A 27,968-nucleotide genomic window follows, 5' to 3' on the forward strand; every position below is an offset into this window, starting at 1 on the left:
GTAGATTGTGGAACTGAATTGTCCTTCTGGGAGAAATAAAGTTGTCTGAATGTGAATCTGAAGTACACAGTGCAGACAAACCTTATGGCTCTGCTGAGAGTGAGCATCAGGTATTTTAAGTACACATTGGGTCAGCACATGTTCAACAGGTTGATTTTACACTTGGCCCAGCAAATGCCCCCATTCATAATGTACCCCCCCACCCCCAAAACAAAAGAAAAAAGAAAAAGAAGAGTGGCTGATAACACTGGAGGGTGAACATTTTCAGCATGATGGGGGAGATGTTGGGGGAGGAGAGGGAGCAGAGTAAGTCAGCAGGTCTTCTGTTTCATCTGATAGTGAAAAAACGTGTGATTCAGTGTGGATATGTAACTGCATCCACTTTGGACATCAGCCAGTTGGTTTCTTCGGTCATGACGTCATCAAAGTGACTTCGTCAGCCTCTGAGACAAAGAGACTGACAGTCTCCTAGATGAATGATGACACGTTTCTCCCATGAAACCTTGTGTCCAGATGAACTGATTCAACTTTTCTGGGATTCTACACCTGGATGATTGAGCAGGCATCAACATATTCATGTGTAGTATTCTAGTTTTAGAAGAAACACAACAATAAATCCCACACTGTCTCACATATAAACCCAACCACAAAAGATAAACTACATGATGACAGGAGAAGAAAGACAACCTGAAGGTAATATAAAATATTTAATAATAATAACTCTATTCTATCAACATTCCTTAAAGATTAGATTATCCTTAAACCATCATTAATTGATTGTTTTATTTGAATATCCTTGCTAAACCTATCTGGAGAGTGGATTGTAATAAGCTGTCAGAGTTGATCCAGTCATTGTTTCCTCTTCAGCAGGAAGTGGAGTTTGACAGACAGGGAAACAGATCAGATCTCTGAAAGCAGCACATCTTTAACTAGGTGATTGTTGCTGTGCCACAGTTTCTGTTTGACGTCTGACATCAGCCATGCAGTTCCTCCTACCACTTGTTTTATTCACTGGCTTTACTGGTAAGAAACACTTTGGCAGCTCAGTATTTGTTAAACTATGAATCCCTTTTTAACAGAAAAAACAATGAGATAGATTCAATATATGACATGATTATTGACTTTTTAATCATTTCTTCCCATCTGCAGGTTCCAGTTATCAGCAAACCATCCAGTCCCTCCAAGACAGAGTACATGGTCTAGAAGGTGCCAAAGTTACTCTCTCCTGTAAATACTCCTCAGCAGACTACTTATTTTGGTATCGCCAGGACGCAGGAGAACCACCACAGTTTCTAATATCCTCCACTAGATCAGGTTCAATAATGAACAGAGCAGATACAAACTCCAGACTGTCTGTTAACGTGAATGAGACTCAAATGGAAGTGGAGATGTCCTCTGCTGCAGTGACAGACTCTGCTGTGTACTACTGTGCTGTGAGGCCCACAGTGACAGGAAACCCAGAGTCACTGTACACAAACCTGAGTGTCTGACAGAACATTTACACACTTCAGCTGCTTCTGTCATTTAACAGCAGAACAATCAAGTAGAGATTTAATATCAGCTCATTAGAAACAAGGTGAGATATTTAGTATCTCTAATCATAGCATGGCCATGGAGGATCCTTGTTTCTGGTTGATGGAAGGTTTGCGTCAAAACCTTTTAATACACACATAGTTCAGCTCAAGGTTAAATATTGTTATAAATTCACACGCAGGACAAGAAGTTGCTGCACAACATGTTGAATTAGTATTGAGTCCAATTAACATTCAACATTTTAGCTTAACGGCTAACTTTTTGTTCATAATATTTTACTGCTGAGTTCAAAACATTCATTACTAAAAATTAAATGTTTTTCTTCTAATATCTTGCCAAGTGATCATTCTTTAAGCAGAATATTTCAATCCAAGTTGCGTGATAAAGAATTTTTACATTCTCCGCTTTGTGTCATGTGGTTATTTATTTGGTATTGTAGTTTAAAATACTTTCACACATAACTTGACATGGGTTACCACTTGCTAATTCTGTCCCTCCTTTGTTATTTCTTAGGAAAATATTACTGATGGCCATGGTCTGTTTAAATAGAGGCACTTGACAAGGAGGACCTTTCTTTCCACAGTTTTTGACTCTGTCATGGTTGGTGAGACTTATTGACTTTGGGTCATGTTCAGAACCATTTAATAATTATAATGACTAATCTTATTCTATGTCGTCCTGTTTAGATCAACACATTTATCATTTCTTAAAATGTAAGAATCCCCTTATTTAAAAAATAATTTTGTAAAGAGAACAAAGAGGTGAAGGGTCCATCATGACATTAATTTCTAAACCTCCACCACTATAACACTACACAGACCAAGACAAGGGGAGGAGTTAGAGAACTGAATGTCAGAGACTTCATGTTGGAACTGAAGAGCTGCTGAGTTATTTTCACTTGGTGATTCAATACACTTCAGTCATGATGTTACTCCATTTAATCTGGCTGATGATATCTACCTTTCATACTGGTAAATATGAAGTGGAAGAACATACATCCAATTATTATGCATAAGGTATTTCCATGAACTACTGTGTTTGTAAAAATCCATGTGTCTATCTAGGGCTCTCTGAGGATTCAGTTACACCATTTCATGATAGAATTCTGGCTTTGGAAGGAGACAGGGTCACTCTCTCCTGCAACTACTCCGTCTCTCCACAGTACCTCTACTGGTATCGACAGTACTCCAGCTCACCTCCACAGCTTCTCATCACGGACTATTCAGAGAAAGTACCAGGGTTGACTCTTAAGCATGAGAGAGAAAGAAAAGCGTTTCATCAGAGTCACTGTACAAAAACCTGACAGTGTCTGACAGAACATTTACACACTTCAGCTGCTTCTGACCTTTAATAGCTGATCAATCAGCAGATCAAACAAGGTCACTAAAAACAGTAGTTAGTATCGTATCTAGTAGTTAGTATCTCTAATCATAGCATGGCCATGGAGGATCCTTGTTTCTGGTTGATGGAAGGTTCGCGTCAAAACCTGTTAATGCACACATAGTTCAGCTCAAGGTTAAATATTGTTATAAATTCACACGCAGGACAAAATGTCGGTGTTAAACATCTTGATTTAGTATTGAGCCCAATTAACATTCAACATTTTAGCTTAACGGCTAACTTTTTGTTCATAATATTTTACTGCTGAGTTCAAAACATTCATTACAAAAAATTAAATGTTGTTCTTCTAATATCTTGCCAATTGTTCATTGTATAGGCAGAATATTTCAATCCAAGTTGTGTGATAAAGAATTTTTACATTCTCCGCTTTGTGTCATGTGGTTCTTTATTTTGTATTGTAGTTTAAAATACTTTCACGCATAACTTGACATGGATTATGTCTTGCTAATTCTGTCCCTCCTTTGTTATATCTTAGGAAAATATTACTGATGGTTTAAATAGGGGCACTTGACAAGGAGGACCTTTCTTTCCACAGTTTTTGTCTCTGTCATGGTTGGTGAGACTTATTGACTTTGGGTCATGTTCAGAAACCATTTAATAATTATAATGACTTATCTTATTCTATGTCGTCCTGTTTAGATCAACACATTTATCATTTCTTAAAATGTAAAAATCACCTTATTTATTTATTTATTTATTTATTTTTTTAGTAAAGAGAACAAAGAGGTGAAGGGTCCATCACGACATTAATTTCTAAACCTCCACCACTATAACACTACACAGACCAAGACAAGGGGAGGAGTTAGAGAACTGAATGTCCAAGACTTCATGTTGGAACTGAAGAGCTGCTCAGTTATTTTCACTTGGTGATTCAATACACTTCAGTCATGATGTTACTCCATTTAATCTGGCTGATGATATCTACCTTTCATACTGGTAAATATGAAATGGAACAACATATATCCTAATATTATCCATAAGGTATTTCCATGAACTATTGTGTTTGTAAAAATCCATGTGTCTGTCTAGGGCTCTCTGAGGATTCAGTTACACCATTTCATGATAGAATTCTGGCTTTGGAAGGAGACAGGGTCACTCTCTCCTGCAACTACTCCGTCTCTTCACCGAACCTTTTCTGGTATCGACAGTACTCCAGCTCACCTCCACAGCTTCTCATCACGGACTATTCAGAGAAGGTACCAGGGTTGACTCTTAAGCATGAGAGAGAAAGAAAAGCGTTTCATCTGGAGATGTCCTCTGCTGCAGTGACAGACTCTGCTGTGTACTACTGTGCTGTGAGGCCCACAGTGACAGGAAACCCAGAGTCACTGTACACAAACCTGACAGTGTCTGACAGAACATTTACACACTTCAGCTGCTTCTGTCATTTAACAGCAGAACAATCAAGGAGAGTTTTCATACCCACATAATGAAAATAATGTATCAGAGTTCATAACTGGACTACTGCTTTTGGACTTTGTTATGATACAGCCGTATTTATATTTAAGTTTAACTAAATATAACTTGTTGTTCATTCAGTGGAACTGGATTAGTGTTTTCTTTCCCTTCTCTATGTATTTTGTTACTATAACTGTGGATGAGATGTGGTCATGGCTTTGATGCATCTTCAGGACACCATCAGGATACTATTTGACAATGTTCAAGATCAATGTTTCTCATTAACTTGATAGAGACGGTTGGACCTCCACCTTCCTATGACATTAGTTACACCACATGAATGACTGACTTCAAGCCTTTAACTTTAGTTTTCATGTTGGCTGGAGTCTGGTTTCAGGACTCATATCTTTGTTTACTTGTTGTCATTTAGTCCATTCAGGTTCTTCATAGTGATGAAGAGTCATGTAGAGCTGAGTGGAATCACAGCTGAATCCTCAGAGATACACTGAGATGCTAAAAGTTCTTCAAATTATGAAAACAGATCAACAGTCTGAAGATGATTTTAGGTTTCAGACATCTACAATTAAAATGATGAGGAAAAACAAACCTTTATTTCTTTCCAAATACTCCATCAACTTTGCTGTGATTCCATCAGTTTATTAGCACATCACACCCCACACTCTTTAATGACACAGGATGAATGTACTTTTCCAAAACAAAGATTTCTGAATTTTTATTATCTATGTTATTCATAACACAACGCAATTATTCTTCAGGTGTTCTTCATAAAAGGCAAAAGAGAAAAAAACAAAAACAAAACACAAACAAAAACAAAATCCAAATAATAAATAGCTCAAATTTTAAACATTTGAATATTAAATGTCTTTCATTTTCAAAGATGAACCAAAATGGATTCAACTTTATAAGAATCACATAAATAAGAACAACATAATACGTATTGAATGTTTTAAAGGCAAGTCCCCTCAACAGGAATATGATGTATCTTATAACTTTTAACTTATTTTAAACTTATTTTTAGCTGGGTCTTCATGTGTGTATATCTTATACTGTGTTTGCTGTGTTTGTCTGTGTCTGTCTTGCACTGTTTGGTGAAGCCACAGCCCTCATTTCATTTTTAACATGTGCCTGCACATTGTTTTTAATGACAATAAAATTGAATTGAATGTAAAACGTGTTTTACTGTCTGAACCTGTCAGCAGCAGTAATAACAGGGGATTGGTCATCAGCCCTGTCACTCTGAACAAGCCCCGCCTTCAAATCTACCACTTAGTGTTGGAGCTAAAACCAGGTTCCACAGTGAGACACAGGAAGTCCTCTCTGGTCACTGGAGCTCATAGTTACTGAACAGAAGAGCTATGAGCTTCCTGCTCATCTCACTGCTGTTGGCTGCTATGTGCTTTGGTAGGACACAACTCTTTGTTTGCTTGTTATTAATCTGAACTTTGTCTTGTTGATTCTTTTCCTCACACTGACACCGTCTGTTGTTGTCCCACAGAATGCAGAGCTCAAAAAGACAACGTGCTCCAACCCAAAGGAGATGTGACTGTTAGTGAGGGAGAGACAGTAACACTGGACTGTCACTATAACACCAGTGGCTCAAATACAAATCTTTACTGGTACAGACAGGCTGCAGACGACAAGCCCACATTTATTCTGAGCCGCTTTACTTTTGGATCAGGGACCACAGTAGACGGGTTCAAGGAGAGATTTGATTCCAGCCTGGATTCCAGCTCAAGATCAGTTCCTCTGAAGATCCAGAGTCTGCAGCTGTCTGACTCTGCTGTGTACTACTGTGCTCTGAGGCCCACAGTGACAGGAAACTGCAAGACGTACTACACAAACCTTTGGAGTGTCTATCAAGAATCCAGAGACAACGCGATGTTAAACCACTCCCACTAGAGGGCAGTATTCACATTTTAATCTCATCGTCACCTTGTTGAAGAAAAACACATTGGACAGGTTGACAAGCCAGCTTCCTACAACTAGTGATTTGTCCAGTGTCACTGCCAACACTACAATAACACATCTTCATCTGCACTCCAGCTTCAAAGATGAGCTGTGGTTAATTGTTCCCTACGTGTCAAATCTTAATGTTGTTAAACATTTTGTTAATATGTAAATGATGCTTCTTAAATGAAATGAGGAAAATCAATATTGAACAATCAGTAAAATACAAATTTAATAGAATGCTATATTTAGATTAATGTTAATACATTGTGATATAAGTTACAAATAAAACTTTCAAGGCAGCAAAAACTCCTGTGCTGTCCAAATCTGGTTGAGGTTAAGTCCTCATTTTAACAAAATTTGTAATATGCAATTTTATTTTGCAATATTATATAAGTGTTATTCAATATTTAATTGTATTGGGAAGAAAACAGCTTTCAATCCAATACCGTCTCCCATATAACGATAGACAGAAAGAAAGAAAGAAAGAAAGAAAGAGAGAAAGGCACTTTATTTTGTCATTGTACAGGTTATAATGAATGTGTTCTTTGCATGTAATCACCCTATTGTATAGGAGCAGTGGGCAGCTGCAGCACCCGGGGACCAACTCCAATTCTTCTTTCCATTGCCTTGCTCAGCGGCAGAGACAGCAGTATTAACCCTAACATTTCTTTTTGATGGTGGGAGGAAACCAGAGCACCCATAGGAAACCAAGCAGAACATGCAAACTCCACACAGAAACGACCTGGTACGGCCTGGGGTTCGAACCCAGGACCTTCTTGCTGTGAGGAACAGTGCTAAACACTGGGCCACTGTGCTGCCCCAAACCCACCCATATGAGATGAATGGAGTAAATGAAGGCAGCAGCAGCAGCAGCAGAAGAGCCATGTGGACATGCAGTAAAACAGCTGCTAGTGGGTCTAGTGAAGGACACAGAGGTTGGCTGGCATGTGAGGAGTAGTGAGGAGGTTGGTGTGAACAGTGGGTGAATAGGAGGAGCCAGACACACTATGAGGGGAGGACGTTAGCAGGAAGGACTGGTAAAGTCCACAGTGCAACTAAAGAGACAGCTGAACTAACAGCAGCATGCTGCTCCATCTCATCTGGTTCCTTTCTGTACTAACAGGTGAGTCTGCTGTCACCATGACACCCTGCTGCACACTGACTCTGACCATACAGGCTGACAAGCAGACACACATATTTACCATCACCAGCAGGCTCAATATGGACAACAACCAACACACAAAGCCCACACTAACTCACTGAATTACCACCACGACACCTTTTCTCTGCAACACCTTCTTTGATATTTCCAAAATTTTCAGGTAGTAGTTTGGAAGAAGAAATCAACCCCACGACCCTTTCAGTCCAAAGTGTAGAAGGAGCCAAAGTTATTCTACCCTGTATTTAAACCGGCTCACCTTACAGCCTTCAGTGGTATCATCAGTCACCAGGATCTACAGCCCAGTTCCTCCTGTCTGCATCACCCAGCAGTCAGCAGTAAGTGGTCAGAGGACAACCTGAAGATCTCAGACTGTCAATCAGCTTCAACGGAGAACAGAAACGAGTGGATCTGGAGATGTCCTCTGCTGCAGTGACAGACTCTGCTGTGTACTACTGTGCTGTGAGGCCCACAGTGACAGGAAACCCAGAGTCACTGTACACAAACCTGACAGTGTCTGACAGAACATTTACACACTTCAGCTCGAGTTACAATTCAACTTTATTGTCATGTGTATTTAAACACAATTAAATCCTTGTGCTCGGGCTCTCTGACTTAAAGAGTGTGGGTGTGATGTGCTAATAAACTGATGGAATCACAGCAAAGCTGATGGAGTGTTTGGAAAGAAATAAAGGTTTGTTTTTCCTCATCATTTTAATTGTCGATGTCTGAAACCTAAAATCATCTTCAGACTGTTGATCTGTTTTCATAATTTGAAGAACTTTTAGCATCTCAGTGTATCTCTGAGGATTCAGCTGTGATTCCACTCAGCTCTACATGACTCTTCATCACTATGAAGAACCTGAATGGACTAAATGACAACAAGTAAACAAAGATATGAGTCCTGAAACCAGACTCCAGCCAACATGAAAACTAAAGTTAAAGGCTTGAAGTCAGTCATTCATATGATGTAACTAATGTCATAGGAAGGTGGAGGTCCAACCGTCTCCAAGTTAATGAGAAACATTGATCATGAACATTGTCAAATATGCTGGCTTGTAAGTAATGAGCATGTCTTTTATATAGTGTGGTGCAAGACTATTTAGCACTTTGTGGACAATTAACACAAGTTTAAAATGGATTCTAGTTTTGACGCGGAGCCAATACAGAGATGTAAGAACAGGTGTAATGGCCTCATACTTTCTACTTCCGGTGAGAACACGTGCTGCCGCGTTTTGAATTAATTGTGGTTGGCGTACAAGTGATTTTGGGAGGCCGGTGAATTTTCCAGTAAAGTAGTCTAGTCTACTTGTTATAAAAGCATGGGTTAATTTCTCACAGTCTGATTTTGAAAGAAAGCCCTTAGTTCTGAGATGTTGTTAAGATGGTGGAAGGCTGATCTTGTGAGATGATGGATGTGGCTCTTGACATTCAGATCCCTGTCTATGATTACACTGAGATTTCTAGCTTCACTTCTGTACTCCAGAGACAGAGAGCTGAGACGAGCTGCCATTCTCTGTCTCTGAGTCTTTGCACCAAACATAAGCATTTCATTAAAGCATACAAAAATCTATCTATCTATCTATCTATCTATCTATCTATCTATCTATCTATCTATCTATCTATCTATCTATCTATCTATCTATCTATCTATCTATCTATCTATCTATCTATCTATCTATCTATCTATCTATCTATCTATCTATCTATCTATCTATCTATCTATCTATCTATCTATCTATCTATCTATCTATCTATCTAACACACTTGTATTTCAATAACCACTCATTCCAAGATAGGTAAAAACTTCCAGTTTTGATTTCTGCCATTTACGTTCCAGTCTCCTGCAGGCCCACTTAAGAGCACGTGTCTCATCTTAAACCAGGGTGTAGGCCTCTTTAGTCACCTAGCTCTGGTAGTGAGAGGTGCAACTGAATCGAGGAGACTAGAGAGGGACACATTTAATTCACTAGTGAAATTTTCAAGAGTGACTCACTACGGTGAAAGGAGCCAAGACTTTAGGCAGCTGCTTGCTAAATGCAGCTCCAGTGGAGGGACCAATGTGGCAAGTGGCAACTACATCTGTGCTGACATTACCTGGATAAGCCAATAATGCATGAAAAAATGATCTGACACAGCAGATGTGGTCTGCAAGTAATTCAGATCACAAACAGGTATCACTTTAGATAAAACCAAATCAAGGGTGTCACCAATGAGTCGACTCTTGAACAAACTGAGCGACCCCAACAGTATCAGCTCGTGCCAGAAAGGCTTTTCTTAGCGGATCAGCAGCCTTATTCAGATGAATATCTAAATCACCAAGAATTATAATCACATCATAATGAGTAACAAGCCCTGAGACAAATTCTTCATATTCTTTAAGAAACACTGAGTAGGTGTCCAGGTAGTGTAGCGATCTATTCCGTTGCCTACCAACACGGGTTATCTCCGGTTCGAATCCCCGTTTCACCTCCGGTTTGGTCGGGCGTCCCTACAGACACAATTGGCTGTTTCTGCGGGTGGCAAGCCGGATGTGGGTATGTGTCCTGGTTGCTGCACTAGGACCTCCTCTGGTCGGTCAGGGCGTCTGTTCAGGGGGGAAGGAGAACTGGGGATAATAGCATGATCCTCCCACGTGCTACATCCTGCTGGTGAAACTCCTCACTGTCAGGTGAAAAGAAGTGGCTGGTGACTCCACATGTACTGGAGGAAGCATGTGGTAGTCTGCAGCTTTACCCGGGCCGGCAGAGGGGGTGGAGCAGTGACCGGGACGGCTCGTAAAATAGGGTAATTGGCAAAGTACAATTGGGGAGAAAAAAGAAGGGGGGGGGGTCCAAAAAGAAAAAAAGAAAAAGAAACAGTGAGTAAGAGCCAGGAGGTCGATAGAGTATCACAACCTGGACTGAGGTGAGTCTATTCATGGCTGAGAGAGATGAACCCACAAGGTCCTCAAATGATTGGAATTTAGATTCAAGAATAGAAGAAAGATTGAAAATAGATTTATATATGAGGGCGACACCCCCACCTTGGTTATTTGCCTGAGCTACATAGGCATATGTATAGTCGGGTGGAGAAGTTTCATATAAGGGAAGAAAAATATTTTGTTTCAGCAATGTTTTACATAAACCTACTACTACTACTACTTTCGGCTGCTCCCGTTAGGGGTCGCCACAGCGGATCATCCGTTTCCATTTCTTCCTGTCTTCTGCGTCTTCCTCTGTCACACCAGCCACCTGCATGTCTTCCCTCACCACATCCATAAACCTCCTCTTTGGCCTTCCTCTTCTCCTCTTCCCTGGCAGCTCCATATTCAGCATCCTTCTCCCAATATACTCAGCATCTCTCCTCCACACATGTCCAAGCCATCTCAATCTTGCCTCTCTTGCTTTGTCTCCAAACCGTCCAACCTGAGCGGTCCCTCTAATATAATCGTTCCTAATCCTGTCCTTCTTCGTTACTCCCAGTGAAAATCTTAGCATCTTCAACTCTGCCACCTCCAGCTCCGCCTCCTGTCTTTTCGTCAGTGCCACTGTCTCCAAACCATATAACATAGCTGGTCTCACAACCATCTTGTAAACTTTCCCTTTAACTCTTGCTGATACCCTTCTGTCGCAAATCACTCCTGACACACTTCTCCACCCACTCCAACCTGCCTGCACTCTCTTTTTCACCTCTCTACTGCACTCCCCGTTACTTTGGACAGGTGACCCCAAGTATTTAAACTCAAATGCCTTTGTCACCTCCACTCCTTGCATCCTGACCATTCCACTGTCCTCTCTCTCATTCACGCATAGGTATTCCGTCTTGCTCCTACTGACTTTCATTCCTCTTCTCTCCAGTGCATACCTCCACCTCTCCAGGCTCTCCTCAACCTGCACCCTACTCTCGCTACAGATCACAATGTCATCCGCAAACATCATCGTCCATGGAGACTCCTGCCTGATCTTGTCTGTCAACCTGTCCATCACCATTGCAAACAAGGAAGGGCTCAGAGCCGATCCTTGATGTAATCCCACCTCCACCTTGAACCCATCTGTCATTCCAACCGCACACCTCACCATTGTCACACTTCCCTCATACGTATCCTGCACCACTCCTACATACTTCTCTGCAACTCCTGACTTCCTCATACAATACCAAACCTCCTCTCTCGGCACTCTGTCATAAGCTTTCTCTAAATCTACAAAGACACAATGCAACTCTTTCTGGCCTTCTCTATACTTCTCAATCAACATTCTCAAAGCAAACATCGCATCTGTGGTGCTCTTTCGTGGCATGAAACCATACTGCTGCTCGCTGATCATCACCTCTCCTCTTAACCTAGCTTCTATTACTCTTTCCCAAATCTTCATGCTGTGGCTGATCAACTTTATACCTCTGTAGTTGTTACAGTTCTGCACATCGCCCTTGTTCTTGAAAATCGGTACCAGTATGCTTCTTCTCCACTCCTCAGGCATCCTCTCACTTTCCAGGATTGTGTTAAACAATCTAGTTAAAAACTCCACTGCCATCTCTCCTAAACATCTCCATGCCTCCACAGGTATGTCATCAGGACCAACTGCCTTTCCATTCTTCATCCTCTTCATAGCTGCCCTCACTTCCTCCTTGCTAATCCGCTGAACTTCCTGATTCACTATCCCTACATCATCCAACCTTCTCTCTCTCTCATTTTCTTCATTCATCAGCCCCTCAAAGTATTCCTTCCACCTTCTTAGCACACTCTCCTCGCTTGTCAGCACATTTCCATCTCTATCCTTGATCGCCCTAACTTGCTGCACATCCTTTGCAGCTTGGTCCCTCTGTCTATCCAATCGGTACAAGTCCTTTTCTCCTTCCTTAGTGTCTAATCTGTCATACAACTCACCATACGCCTTTTCCTTTGCCTTTGCCACCTCTCTCTTTGCTTTACGCTGCATCTCCTTGTACTCCTGTCTACTTTCTTCATCTCTCTGACTATCCCACTTCTTCTTTGCCAACCTTTTCCTCTGTATAATTTGCTGTACTTCCTCATCCCACCACCAAGTCTCCTTGTCTTCCTTCCTCTGTCCTGATGACACACCAAGTACCTTCCTAGCTGTCTCCCTCACTATTTCTGCAGTGGTTTTCCAGCCATCTGGCAACCCTTCACTACCACCCAGTGCCTGTCTTAACTCCTGCCTGAACTCCACACAACAGTCTTCCTTCTTCAACTTCCACCATTTGATCTTCGGCTGTGTCTTCACTCGCTTCCTCTTCTTGGTCTCCAAAGTCATCCGACAGACCACCATCCGATGCTGCCTAGCTACGCTCTCCCCTGTCACCACCTTGCAGTCTCCAATCCCTTTTAGATGGTGCCTTCTACATAAGATATAGTCCACCTGTGTGCACTTTCCTCCACTCTTGTACGTCACCCTGTGTTCCTCCCTCTTCTTGAAATATGTATTCACCACAGCCATTTCCATCCTTTTCGCAAAATCGACCACCATCTGTCCTTCCACATTTCTCTTCTTGACTCCATACCTTCCCATCACCTCCTCATCACCTCTGTTCCCTTCACCAACATGTCCATTGAAGTCCGCTCCAATCACCACTCTCTCCTCCTTGGGTACCCTCTCCACCATGTCGTCCAACTCATTCCAGAATTCTTCTTTTTCATCCATCTCACACCCAACTTGCGGGGCATATGCGCTGATAACATTCAGCAATAAACCTTCAATTTCCAGCTTCATACTCATCACTCTGTCTGACACTCTCTTCACCTCCAGCACGCTCTTGACATACTCTTCCTTCAGAATTACCCCTACCCCATTTCTCCTCCCATTCACACCATGGTAGAAGAGTTTGAACCCACCTCCGATACTCCTGGCCTTACTCCCCTTCCACCTGGTCTCTTGCACACACAGTATGCCTACCTTTCTTCTTTCCATCATGTCAGCCAGCTCTCTCCCTTTACCAGTCATAGTGCCAACATTCAAAGTTCCAACTCTCACCTCCACATGCCTACCCTTCCTCCTCTCTAGCTGCCTCTGGACATGCTTTCCCCCTCTCCTTCTCCTTCGCCCAACAGTAGCATAGTTTCCACCGACACCCTGCTGGTTAACAGTACCGGTGGCGGTCGTTGGTAACCCGGGCCTCGACCGATCCGGTATGTAAGTCTTATTTATGATCCGCATATTTGATTTGGCAAAGATTTTACGCCGGATGCCCTTCCTGACGCAACCCTCCCTAATTGGCAGGGCTTGGGACTGGCACTAAGGATGTACTGGCTTGTGCATCCTCAGTGGCTGGGTTAATGTTTTACATAAACCAATCGTATCGAAACTATGTTCAAGAACCAGATCGTTTATTTGTAAGGCTTTGGTACACAGTGATCTGATACTTATGAAACCAAAGTTAAGCATCGTGTGGAAGTGATCAGTAGTAGGCAGGAGTTTAGATCTACCAATAGGTGAAATACTGTCTGAACCTGTCAGCAGCAGTAATAACAGGGGATTGGTCATCAGCCCTGTCACTCTGAACAAGCCCCGCCTTTGAATCTACCACTTAGTGTTGGAGCTAAAACAAGGTTCCACAGTGAGACACAGGAAGTCCTCTCTGGTCACTGGAGCTCATAGTTACTGAACAGAAGAGCTATGAGCTTTCTGCTCATCTCACTGCTGTTGGCTGCTATGTGCTTTGGTAGGACACAACTCTTTGTTTGCTTGTTATTAATCTGAACTTTGTCTTGTTGATTCTTTTCCTCACACTGACGCCGTCTGTTGTTGTCCCACAGAATGCAGAGCTCAAAAAGACAACGTGCTCCAACCCAAAGGAGATGTGACTGTTAGTGAGGGAGAGATAGTAACACTGGACTGTCACTATAACACCAGTGACACAAGTGCATATCTTTTCTGGTACAGACAGGCTGCAGACGACAAGCCCACATTCATTCTGAGCCGCTTTACTTTTGGATCAGGGAACAAAGCGGACGGGTTCAAGGAGAGATTTGATTCCAGCCTGGATTCCAGCTCAAGATCAGTTCCTCTGAAGATCCAGAGTCTGCAGTTGTCTGACTCTGCTGTGTACTACTGTGCTCTGAGGCCCACAGTGACAGGAAACTGCAAGACCTACTACACAAACCTTTGGAGTGTATATCAAGAATCCAGAGACAAAACAATGTTAAACCACATCCACTAGAGGGCAGTATTCACATTTTAATCTCATCGGCTACTTGCTGAAGAAAACACATTGGAAAGTTTGACAGGTCACCTTCCTACAACTGCTGATTTGTCCAATGTGTCAATCCAACATTCGAAAACATTTTAATCTGCGTTGAAACATTAAACTGTCTTGATGAAGAAAATTATTAATGTCTTATGTAGTTTTATTTAACAAATGGTACAGTCCTGTATTGATTCTAGTGTTAGGAGAAAAATAACTGTAAATCCCATACTGTCTCACATATAAACCAAAAGAAATAAAATAAAATTAAAATAAAAGAATAAACCAAAAAACTAAATAACGTAAAGACAAAACGGCCCATTTAAAGGTAATATAAAATATGAAATTATAATATTAATGCTATTCAATTCATTAAAGATTAGATTAACCTTAAACCAGGATATTTTGATTGTTTTATTTGTATATTCTTGCTAAACCGATCTGGCCAGTGAATTGTAATGAGCGATCAAAGGGAGAGATCAGGACCTAAACTCGAAGGCCTCACACAGGAAGGCAAGGCCTTCACGAGATACTTTACCGAACGAAGGATGGGTTTTGTTTTCAAGTGACTGGTGAGTCCTACTCTATTAATTATCTATAGAGTTCATTAAGATTGTTGTTGACAGTGCTTGAATTTGCGGCTGTGAGATTTATCACCTAATTTTTGCAGCATGCCCTACACACTTCTCTATGTGACTGACTGTTTAAATCCCTCATTTCCATCCCATAGCTTCTGTTTCCACCGATGGTTTCACCCCACAGGACTGTTTTGTGCGATAGCTCCCCCCACTGGCCTCATCAGTCATTAACCCTCTTTTTTTTTTTTTTTTAATTTATTTCTGATTTTTCCCTTTCTTCTCCCAATTTTAGTGGCCAATCGATCCCTATTTTAATTCAAACACCCACCCTCGCACTGTATGCGTTCGCCAACTGCATCTCTCTGGCCGGCAGTCTCGAAGGAGACCGCCTCGCCACTTTCGTGACAAGGCGACTCCAAGCCGAACCACTGTTTTTCCGACACACACAGAGACGCATTCACGTGACGAACACAAGCCGACTCCGCCCCCCTCCCGAAGACAGCGTTGCCAATGATCGCTGCTTCGTCGAGTCCGGCCATAGTCGGATCTGACGAGACCGGGGCGCGAACCCCAGTCCCCAGTGGGCAACTGCATCGACACAGAGCCGATGCTTAGACCGCTACACCACCGCGGACCAGTCATTAACCCTCTTACCAGGAGTTTTCCCCATACAGACTACTATTAGGCACCGGGCCTCTTATCCACATGACATATTACGACTTGACCTGGATGTGGACCACAGTGTGCTAACTCCACTAGTTAAATCAGGTGTTTATACGTGCACAACCTGTCAGAAGTTTGCCCTCTACAATATCTGATCTATTCCCAACAAAGCCCCTCAGGTCAATAACGCCATCACAGAGCACAAACTGGACTATGTATGTCTGACGGAAACCTGCCAGTCACAGAATGACTTTCTTGAGCTAAATTCAGCAAATTTGTTTACATATGCAAACCTCGGTCTTCAGGCAGAGGAGGCGGCCTTGTGCAGATTTATTGTGATAGTATAAAACCAACACCACTCTCTCTACTTGATCACTCTTCCTTTGAACTGCTGGCTGTTAAGCTCTATGGACCTTCACCCACCATTGTTGCTGCTCTGTACAGACCACCTAAGGCTGGAATATTTTTATCACTAAACACTCAACAGTTTTAACCACCCTTAGTACAACGTCTCCCTATTTAATCCTAATGGAGGGTTTATAAATGTTCATTTTGATAACACTGCGTGGTAGGCCTGTCAGATAGCATTTGAAATTCGAATGTACATTCGAATTATGGTAATAATATTCGAATTTGAATATGAAAATATGAAATTCGATTTTTTGTAATAAATTTTTTTAATATATTTTTCCCCCTTATTAATATTATTATTATTAATGCACACACGTTTAAATGGAAATAAATGATGGTTTCGTGAAACGTATTTTATGAAAATAAGCATAGCCTACATCCGTAGTAAAACCGGAAATTATAAAGCTCTTGTCAGTTCCCACGCCGAGCGGGCGGGCTCATAGAACACAGGAAATGGCGGAATCCGAAAAGAACGTTGGCTGTGACCCAAGCGCTAGCGCTAGCACTAGCACATCTCCTGCGAGAGTCATTCATACTCCACAACATCTGAGAAGTTACGTATGGAAATTCTTTGGGTTTTGGGCTGTTAATGGGAAAATCGAAGAGAGAATATATCCACACCTCGGGAAGATGGCTCATAGATACCTCGCCGTGCCAGGGACATCCGTGCGCTCTGAGCGTGTCTTTTCTGATGCGGGAAACATAGTCACCAAAAAAAGGAGCGCTCTCGAGTCTGAACACGTGGACGCTTTGGTTTTTCTCGCAAACCACTATTAGCACAACTTCTTATACTACTACAGTGAGTAGGACTCTTGATTTTATTTTTTTAAGCCCCGTGGGTCATGGATAATTTACTATGCCTATGTTACTTACGGTAAATTCGTTAACACCATCTGGCCTTTTCCTAGTCAGATTTATTTTACCTGTATGTTACTTAGAGCAGGCCCTAGTTAACACCATCTGGCCTTTTCCTAGTCAGATTTATTTTACTTGTATGTTACTTAGAGTAGGCCCTAGTTAACATCATCTGGCCTTTTCCTAGTCAGATTTATTTTATGTTTAGGGGTGCTCAACAACAGTTTTTGGACTAATATGTGCGGACAATGTGCTGGAGTTGTATGTTGTCATAAATATGCTGTTAATAAAAACACGGGCTACAATAGACTTACTCTCTCTGTATTGATTTTTGGGGGTGATATGCAAATTCAAGGTATTCGAATGCCATTCGAACCTCAGTGTGTAATATTCGTTATTCGTTCGAGGCCTATTTTTGGCATTCGTTCACAGCTCTACTGCGTGGTGATGCTAAGGGACCACTCGAAGACACACGTCTGTTAGCATACACTTCTTTACTTGAACAACCCACGTCACAGTCCTCCTCCCCTCTTACAGTCACTTACATCCTATCTTGTCCTCTAGCTCCCCCTACTGTCCTCCAACTGCATCAACTTAAGACGTCACATATCCCCTTTGCAAAAGATAACATTTATATCATCACCAACTATACAATCACTGCGGTGCTTACGCTGAACTGCATTAGCTATAAACACTCTTACAATAACAACAGAATACCACCTTGACCATAAAACAAATAACAGTTTCGAAATAACAGTCTCATGCAGGCAATACTAGGTCATTAAAAAATAACAGATTTGAAATAACAGTTTCACACAGACAGTACTAGGTCTATAAGAAATAACAGTATCAAAATAACAGTTTCATACCAACAATAGGCTATTCTTGTTTTAGTTTACCGTCCCCACATAGCATAGCCCTGTGCCCAAGCAGGCGGCCTCCTGACCCTGACCTCTTGCAGAGGGGGCTGAGCATGTAGTGGGTCAGGCTGGACTCAGCTACAGTCTATGTCAGGCCCCTGACCCTGAAGGGGTAGGGCAGACACGAGATAGGATGCATTCCATGTGCGCCCATGAGACAGCCTGTAAGTGTACTGGCCTCTTTGCTCATGCATCTGAAGAGGGGAAGTGTACTTTGACTGTCTCTTGCGTAGTTTACCTGGTCTCCTAACTCTGACCCAAGACCCAGGAGGAAAGTGCACCGCTTTTGCTCCTCTCTTCATGTCTGCATACTCCTTCATCTTCCTCTGCTTCTCTTTCACTGTTTGTGCTGTGTTTTGTGCTTGTAGGGATGTGACAGGCTGTGGTTTGTGGAGGCCTGTCACATGGAGTTTGGTGTGCGTCTGAAGTCCGTGCAACAGCTCTGCAGGGGAGCATTGAGTGGTGGCATGCCTGGTTGCCTTGCAGACCTGGAGAAAGTCTCTGGTTGATGCTGTCCACTCCTTTCCTTCTATTTTCGCAGTCAGTAGACTATACTTCAGACGTCGATTAAATCTCTCAATTTCCCCATTGGCCTGGGGGTAGTAGAGTGAGGAGTGTTTGCGTGCAATTCCCCTGTCCTTGTGAAAGGATTCCAATTCCTGTGAAATCAGTTGACTCCCATTGTATGAGATGAACTCTTTTGGGTTTCCTACCCTGCTGAACACTGTAGACAGAAGTGGGTCACTGGATTAATGGCGTATGACACAGTGGCATGTAGAGTTCCACTCAGAGGAATAGGATTGCCTCCGTAACTCACAAGTTTCAGTGTCGGGTGTACTCAGTGGGGCGTTTGGGAAAAGTTGCATTAACATTGCACTTGGAAGGATTGAAACGGCAGAGCCCGTGTCCAGCAAAAGTTCCACATTTTGTGTTGTCTGCCCCTCAACAGCCATCTGTACTGTGCACATTATTTTATTCCCAGTGTGAGCTACAGTGTCTACATTTAATGTAGTCACTTCAGACACAGTGCTCTCTACTTGTTCCACATCATCTGTAATTCCACTTACTCTCTTTGCCCCCCTACACACCTTTGCAAAATGCCCCTGTTTCCTGCAGTTATTACAGCAGGCCGTCCTGGCGGGGCAAGATGGGTAGGAAGCTTTATGGTGGCGTGCTCCACATCTGAAGCATGTTAGCCCTTGTCTCGTGGCGTTGTCTCTCGTGGACACTGGCGGTCCCCTGGTTGTGTCCACCGGCTGCACACCCACAGCTGCCGCGGGCGGCGCTGCAGCCGCAGTTCCCCGGTCCATGATTTTAGCGTTCGATGTGACGGATTCAATTAGTCCAGCAATAGTCACAGCCTTTTCCAGAGTTAGGGGCACCTCCAGCAGCAAACGCTCTCTTATCTGATTGGAGTTAGTCTTTTCCACCAACTGGTCCCGTAGCACGTCATCCTCAAACGTTTTAGAGTCGCACGTAGCAGCAAGTTCTCTCAGCGCGGACACGTACTGTGCCACTGATTCTCCGTGATGCTGACTCCGTTGTCTAAACTTATATCTTTCAGCCACCACCTTAACAGCAGTGTAGCACTGTAGATGTTGACAGTTGACTAGGACCAGTTCTAGGTACGTAGGAGCAGTTTATAACTAGCATCAAATGATTGCAGACCACAGACCAGGGAATAAAGTTTGATCTGCCGGCTTGTTTTTATATAAAGAATTGTAAACATAGACAGAGAAACATACACAATTACACAATAACACAGTAAGAATGGATAAATTCCTTGAAACCTCTTGTTTTATGATTTAACCCTTATTAAACCACTATTTTGAGTTTCTGATATTTTAGATAGATATTTTAGTTCTAATTTAGGATCCTTTAATTCTAATTTGAAGTTATCGCTTGTTTGAGTTGACAAATTATGTTAATTTGTTTTATGTTCTATTTTTTTCCATTGGGCCTTTAAGTTTCAGATCTAATTTCCATTAACCTAAGTTACTTAACCAGTAAATCAGAATGCCAAAAGTAACAAACAATTGCATTACCCCATGAACAGTATGAATGAGTCATAAACTCAGCCGATACTGCGATTAACAATACAATATCAGATCAAAAATCAAAATCAATAATCAATGTAGGCTATAATCGGTCCTTTTTGGAAAGTCCGTTGTTGCTCCAATGAGCCCAACTACGTTTTGCAGTAACAAACTGGAAGTTTCTGTCCTACCACAATCCAGGTGCTCGAATCTGTAGGCTGCTGTCCTGAGAATGAGCTGCCTGCAGCCGCAGACAGACCACGTGGATCCAGCAGGGCTCCTATAGGTGGCTCGCCATCTTGTTTCCAGCTTGGGGTAAGAAACAGCAAGCGCGATCTTCCCAATCCAAGAAAAACCTGGCCTGCATTATAACAGGCGCATCACACACGCAAAGACGTTAGTTTACGTATCTCTCAATAAAATAATCAAAAGAAAACAACAGAAGTAGCGACTGACATGGTCAATCTACCCACCGCTAAAACGTGACGCAGTTTAATTTCTGTGCTAATACGCCATGCTGCTGCTGCTGCGGCCTAGCTGGAAGGAGCTAGCTTAGCAACTCGGTTTGCACAAAAGAAAAACACATTCTGAATTCGGTTCACAAAAGAAAAACACATTCTGAATTCGGTTCACAAAAGAAAAACACATTCTGAATTCGGTTCACAAAAGAAAAACGTGGCTCCTCAACAATCTTTACACAAATTATGATCCGCAACATAACGGAGCTACTTATAGCTTTAACTAGCCTATGCACACAGACATTGTAAACGGACAAGTTCGGCTAGTTAGCATCGGCTAGTTGGCATCGGCTAGTTAGCAGTTGACTCACCAAGTCCTGGACGACACTCGGACACAACACAAAACCCAGGGCCCGGAGGAGGACCAGACCAACAAAACACTCAGCTTGGATAAAGAAAGAACCAACTGTAGCTCGCTGCCATTTCAAAGCAGAATCTTCTATCTCTCGTTCCAGCGGCTTCTCTCAAGCGTCTGCCTGGCGTTCTGAAACCGGGCTGCTTCTGGGACGTCCTCCCTCTCGAGCAAGGCAGCTGATTGGCTAATCGGCACTGCACGCGCTGCGTTCAAGAAATAGCAATCTGAACCAACAATATGAATATGAATTTATCGGTACCATGAATTACTTATCTACTGTTCACTATTTATTTGCAAAATGAATAATTATGATTATTTATTATTGTAAACTACTAATAAGACACGTTAGCCCCCTAGCTAACGGGTCTGACCCTTTAGCCGAGCGGTTAGTGACGTCGCCTTGTGGTGCAGTACACCACAAGGCGACGTCATTATTTATTTTGTCTTATTGACATTTAGAGAGAGAGGTCGTTATCATGGCACCATATGGTTAAATCTTCCACTTCCCTCCTATAGGCCGTCTCATCACTGTCACTTATTACTCCAATCACTGTGGTGTCATCTGTGAATTCAATGATGCTGTTGTTGTCATATTTGGCTACACAGTCGTGTGTAAATAGACTGTACATTAGGGGGCCTAGACATCAGCCCTGAGGTGTGCCAGTCTGAAGAACTAATCTGGATGATTATGTTTTACCTATTCTCACAGTCTTGGACGGGCCTCTCAGGAAATCAGATGAGCAATTAGAGATAGAGTTGCCCATACCAAGACCTCTGAGTTTCAACACCAGTTTGGATGGTACAATGATATTGAAAGCAGAGCTGTAATCAATAACTTTGTCTACAACTTTATGGAGATGGTTTCACATAAACCCTTCATGTAACAATTGTTACATTACATGAACATTTGACTGGTTGACTACAAATCTTTAAGATTAGTTCTGAAGTTGGTTGGAGTTTGGTTTGATAACTCATGTCTTAGTTTGTTTCTGTCCAGATAATCCAGACATTTGCAAAAGGCAGCATTTTTCTTATAAAAATTTCACAACAACTTTATACACAGTGTTGACTGTACTTTTTTTAAATGTCCATGTTATTCACAACATATTGCACTTAGTTCACATCCACTCAAGTAAAAACAGACAACCAAACAACCCAATTCATGACTTAAAAAGATAGGTAGACAAATGTTTGATGCAACTGTAGAAGTTGAATATTAAGACGTGTTCATTGTTTTAAAGTCAATTCCCCTCAACAGGAATATGATCTAAAATGTGTTTACTGTCTGAACCTGTCAGCAAGCCCCTCCTTCAAATCTACCACTTAGTGTTGGAGCTAAAACAAGGTTCCACAGTGAGACAGAGGAAGTCCTCTCTGGTCACTGGAGCTCATAGTTACTGAACAGAAGAGCTATGAGCTTCCTGCTCATCTCACTGCTGTTGGCTGCTATGTGCTTTGGTAGGACACAACTCTTTGTTTGTTTGTTATTAATCTGAACTTTGTCTTGTTGATTCCTTTCCTCACACTGACACCGTCTGTTGTTGTCCTACAGAATGCAGAGCTCAAAAAGACAACGTGCTCCAACCCAAAGGAGGTGTGACTGTTAGTGAGGGAGAGACAGTAACACTGGACTGTCACTATAACACCAGTGGCACAAATACATATCTTTTCTGGTACAGACAGGCTGCAGACGACAAGCCCACATTCATTCTGAGCCGCATTACTGCTGAATTAGGGAACACAGTGGACGGGTTCAAGGAGAGATTTGATTCCAGCCTGGATTCCAGCTCAAGATCAGTTCCTCTGAAGATCCAGAGTCTGCAGCTGTCTGACTCTGCTGTGTACTACTGTGCTCTGAGGCCCACAGTGACAGGAAACTGCAAAACCTACTACAAAAACCTTTAGAGCATCTATCAAGAATCCAGGGACAACGCAACGATAAACCAGATCCACTAGAGGGCAGTATTCACATTTTAAAGTATTTGGTTCCTTGCTGAAGAAAAACACATTGGACAGTTTGACAAGTCAGTTTCCTACAACTGCTGATTTGTCCAATGTGTCAATACAACATTCAAAAACATTTGATTCTGCATTGAAACGTTAAACTCTCTTGATAAAGAGAAGTATGAATGTCTTCTGTAGATTCGTTTAACAAATTCTGCATTGTATTCTAGTCTTAGAAGAAAAATAACTTGATGGAAGTCAGAGCTTGGTGGTTACTTGATGGAAGCGAGACTGCTTGACTAATCCATGGGACAAGTAGCAGTGTGTATGGTGACAGGTGAGTGGTGGTGTTTAGTCATGCTTATTTAACAGCTATTCTTTCAAGACTCATTATTTTAGCACCCTGTCTTACTTTCGAACATGCATACAAAACATTGTGTTCCCTGGTCGTCACTATAAATCGTTTACCACTGTGATGAGAGTCATGACTGAGCTGGACTGGTGCATTTTCTGCAAGGCAAATGTTTTGTTCCTGATTCATTTGGCTGCCCTGGAGGAGTCGTGTCGAGAAGGAAGGGAGAGGCGGGGAACACACTCTTCTGTCGAGCTGTCAGGTTGCTTGAAAGACGAAGCGATGACAGCAAGTAGGAGAAGAACAAGCGTGCTCCTGCTGTGAAAGCACAGAGGCCTGGCTGCAATGGAAGGAGCTGTGGAGTCAAGACAAATGACATTTCTCCCAAAACTAATAGACTTTTACCCCCCCCCCTCTCTCCCTCTCTCTCTCCGCTTCTTCATCTGTGGATTGGGTACACAGAGTTTATAGCATATCGATAACATCCAGCAAAAACATGACTTTATCAATGACATTAGCACACAAAACAGATAATATATGATGCATATCAATAGAAGGTTGATTCTGCAACTGTATGACTGTATTATGAAAAATAAACATTACTGATTTAAATGAACGGCACCTAATGTAAAATATCAGATAGAAGCATATTATGCCCAATCAGAAGCATATTCTGCATATGCGACTCGTGGTTGGGGGGGGGGGGGGCAGCAGGGGGCCCAGGAATAGTATTGGGGTGGCCGTGGCCACCCCTGGCCACCCCTTGGGGGCGCCATTGTGCTAATTCTGTCCCCCCGTTGTTATTTCTTCGGAAAATATTACTGATGGCCGTTGTCTGTTTAAATAGAGGCACTTGATAAGGAGGACCTTTCTTTCCACAGTTTTTGTCTCTGTCATCGTTGGTGAGACTTGTTGACTTTGGGCCATGTTCAGAAACCATTTAATAATTATAATGACTAATCTTATTCTATGTTGTCCTGTTTAGATCAACACATTTATCATTTCTTATAATGTAAGAATCCCCTTATATATATATAATATTTTAGTAAAGAGAACAAAGAGGTGAAGGGTCCATCACAAGGGGAGGAGTTAGAGAACTGAATTTTAAAGACCTAATGTTGGAACTGAAGAGCAGCTGAGTTCTTTTCACTTGGTGATTCAATACACTTCAGTCACAATGCTACTCCATTTAATCTGGCTGATGATATCTACCTTTCATTCTGGTAAATATGAGATGGAAGAACATACATCTTAATATTATCCATAAGGTATTTCCATGAACTATTGTGTTTGTAAAAATCCATGTGTCTATCTAGGGTTCTCTGAGGATTCAGTTACATCATTTCATGATAGAATTCTGGCTTTGGAAGGAGACAGGGTCACTCTCTCCTGCAACTACTCTGTCTCTACAGAGAACCTCTACTGGTATCGACAGTACTCCAGCTGACCTCCACAGCTTCTCATCATGGAATATTCAGAGAAAGTACCAGGGTTGACTCTTAAGCATGAGAGAGAAAGAAAAGCGTTTCATCTGGAGATGTCCTCTGCTGCAGTGACAGACTCTGCTGTGTACTACTGTGCTGTGAGGCCCACAGTGACAGGAAACCCAGAGTCACTGTACAAAAACCTGACAGTGTCTGACAGAACATTTACAAACTTCAGCTGCTTCTCATTTAACAGCAGATCAATCAAGTAGAGTTTTCATACCCACATAATGAAAATAATTTATCAGAGTTCATAACTGGACTAATGTTTTTGCACTTTGTGCAAATATAGTTATCTTTATATTTAAGTTTGATAAAATATAACTTCTTGTTCATTCAGTGGAACTGGATTAGTGTTTTCTTTGCCTCCTCTTTGTATTTTTTTACTATAACTGTGGATGAGATGTGGTCATGGCTTTGGTGCATCTTCAGGACACCATCAGGATACCATTTGACAATGTTCATGATCAATGTTTCTCATTAACTTGATAGAGACGGTTGGACCTCCACCTTCCTATGACATTAGTTACATCACATGAATGACTGACTTCAAGCCTTTAACTTTAGTTTTCATGGTGGCTGTAGTCTGGTTTCATGACTCATACCTTTATTTACTTGTTGTCATTTAGTCCATTCAGGTTCTTCATAGTGATGAAGAGTCATGTAGAGCTGAGTGGAATCACAGCTGAATCCTCAGAGATACACTGAGATGCTAAAAGTTCTTCAAATTATGAAAACAGATCGACAGTCTGAGGATGATTTTAGGTTTCAGCCATCTACAATTAAAATGATGAGGGAAAAACAAACCTTTATTTCTTTCCAAATACTCCATCAACTTTGCCGTGATTCCATCAGTTTATTAGCACATCACACCCACACTCTTTAATGACACAGGATGAATGTGCTTTTCCAATACAAAGATTTCTGCATTTTTATTATCTATGTTATTCACAACACAATGCAATTATTCTTCCGGTTTTCTCCATAAAATGCAAAAGAAAAAAACAAAAACAAAAACAAAAAACAAAACAAATCAAAAACAAAAACAAAATCCAAATAATAAATAGCTCAAATTTTAAATATTTGAATATTAAATGTCCTTCATTTCCAAAGATGAACCAAAATGGATTCAACTTTATACGAATCACATAAATAAGAACAACATAATACGTGTTGATTGTTTTAAAGACAATTCCCCTCAACAGGAATATGATGTAACTTATACATTTTAACTTATTTTAAACTTATTTTTAGCTGGGTCTTCATGTGTGTATATCTTATACTGTGTTTGCTGTGTTTGTCTGTGTCTGTCTTGCACTGTTTGGTGAAGATACAGCCCTCATTTCATTTTTAACATGTGCCTGCACATTGTTTTTAATGACAATAAAATTGAATTGAATTAAATTGAAAGTAAAATGTGTTTTACTGTCTGAATCTGTCAGCAGCAGATAACAGGGGATTGGTCATCAGCCCTGTCACTCTGAACAAGCCCCGCCTTCAAATCTACCACTTAGTGTTGGAGCTAAAACCAGGTTCCACAGTGAGACACAGGAAGTCCTCTCTGGTCACTGGAGCTCATAGTTACTGAACAGAAGAGCTATGAGCTTCCTGCTCATCTCACTGCTGTTGGCTGCTATGTGCTTTGGTAGGACACAACTCTTTGTTTGCTTGTTATTAATCTGAACTTTGTCTTGTTGATTCTTTTCCTCACACTGACACCGTCTGTTGTTGTCCCACAGAATGCAGAGCTCAAAAAGACAACGTGCTCCAACCCAAAGGAGGTGTGACTGTTAGTGAGGGAGAGACAGTAACACTGGACTGTCACTATAACACCAGTGACAGAAGTCCATCTCTTTACTGGTACAGACAGGCTGCAGACGACAAGCCCACATTCATTCTGAGCCGCTCTACTTTTGGATCAGGGAACACAGGGGACGGGTTCAAGGAGAGATTTGATTCCAGCCTGGATTCCAGCTCAAGATCAGTTCCTCTGAAGATCCAGAGTCTGCAGCTGTCTGACTCTGCTGTGTACTACTGTGCTCTGAGGCCCACAGTGACAGGAAACTGCAAGATGTACTACAAAAACCTTTAGAGTGTCTATCAAGAATCCAGAGACAACACAATGTTAACCCACATCCACTAGAGGGCAGTATTCACATTTTAATCTCATCGCTCCTTGTTGAAGAAAAACAAATTGGACAGTTTGACAAGCCAGCTTCCTACAACTGCTGATTTATCCAATGTGTCAATACAACATTCAAAAACATTTGATTCTGCATTGAAACATTAAACTGTCTTGATAAATAGACTGTACATTAGGGGGCCTAGACATCAGCCCTGAGGTGTGCCAGTCTGAAGAACTAATCTGGATGATTATGTTTTACCTATTCTCACAGTCTTGGGTGTGCATCTCAGGAAATTAAATGAGCAATTACAGATAGAGTTGCCCAGACCAAGACCTCCGAGTTTCCACACCAGTTTAGATGGTACAGTTGTACTGAAAGCAGAGCTGTAATCAATAAACCACATTCAGACATAGGTATCCATTCTGACATAGCTCCTTCTGTCATTTAACATAAGATTAATCAAATAAGGTTTCATATCTAAATAATGACAATATTGTATCAGCGGTAATATTCAGTTTGATGTATTTGCCCTTTGTAAAAATACACGACGACCCATTTTAAAATTTCACAAAACTTTATGACTTGTTCAATCAGAGGAGGTGGATAACTTTGTCGACAGCTTAATGGAGATGGTTTCACATAAACCCTTCATGTAACAATAGTTACATTACATGAACATTTGACTGGTTGACTACAAATCTTTAAGATTAGTTGAGATGTTGGTTGGAGTTTGGTTTGATAACTCATGTCTTAGTTCCCTCTTCATTTATGTCCGTTTGTTTCTGTCCAGATAATCCAGACATTTGCAAAAGGCAGCATTTCTCTTATAAAAATTTCACAACGACTTTATGCACAGTGTTGACTGTACTTTTTTTTTAAAATGTCCATGTTATACACTACATATTGCATTTAGTTCACATCCACTCAAGTAAAAACAGACAACCAAACAACCCAATTCATGACTTAAAAAAATAGGTAGACACATGTTTGATGCAACTGTAGAAGTTGACTAATAAGATGTGTTCATTGTTTTAAAGGAGATTCCCCTCAACAGGAATATGATCTAAAATGTGTTGTACTGTATG

At 41.6% G+C, this 27,968-nt stretch overlaps 1 protein-coding gene and 3 gene segments (V, D, J or C); all 4 read left to right on the plus strand.

Annotated features, from left to right (window-relative positions):
• Positions 1-281: 281 nt before the first annotated feature.
• On the plus strand, positions 282-6,252 carry LOC130124507 (uncharacterized). The gene is made up of 5 exons (XM_056293941.1): positions 282-306; positions 1,150-1,206; positions 3,964-4,130; positions 5,736-5,754; positions 5,849-6,252. Exons 1-5 carry the CDS (start codon positions 282-284, stop codon positions 6,250-6,252), a joined length of 672 nt encoding a protein of 223 aa, XP_056149916.1.
• Positions 6,253-14,100: 7,848 nt separating this feature from the next.
• On the plus strand, positions 14,101-14,617 carry LOC130124509 (T cell receptor alpha variable 19-like; the record flags this gene model as incomplete). The annotated part of the segment is given in 2 exon segments: positions 14,101-14,119; positions 14,214-14,617. Coding segments are annotated over 2 exon segments (423 nt in total), but the record flags the coding sequence as incomplete, so codon positions are not given.
• Positions 14,618-22,416: 7,799 nt separating this feature from the next.
• On the plus strand, positions 22,417-22,882 carry LOC130124510 (T cell receptor alpha variable 19-like; the record flags this gene model as incomplete). The annotated part of the segment is given in 2 exon segments: positions 22,417-22,435; positions 22,530-22,882. Coding segments are annotated over 2 exon segments (372 nt in total), but the record flags the coding sequence as incomplete, so codon positions are not given.
• Positions 22,883-26,383: 3,501 nt separating this feature from the next.
• On the plus strand, positions 26,384-26,813 carry LOC130124244 (T cell receptor alpha variable 14/delta variable 4-like; the record flags this gene model as incomplete). The annotated part of the segment is given in 2 exon segments: positions 26,384-26,402; positions 26,497-26,813. Coding segments are annotated over 2 exon segments (336 nt in total), but the record flags the coding sequence as incomplete, so codon positions are not given.
• Between the last annotated feature and the right edge of the window lie 1,155 nt (positions 26,814-27,968).

Source organism: Lampris incognitus, chromosome 14, assembly GCF_029633865.1.
Source record: "Lampris incognitus isolate fLamInc1 chromosome 14, fLamInc1.hap2, whole genome shotgun sequence".
Taxonomy (NCBI): Eukaryota; Metazoa; Chordata; class Actinopteri; order Lampriformes; family Lampridae; genus Lampris; species Lampris incognitus.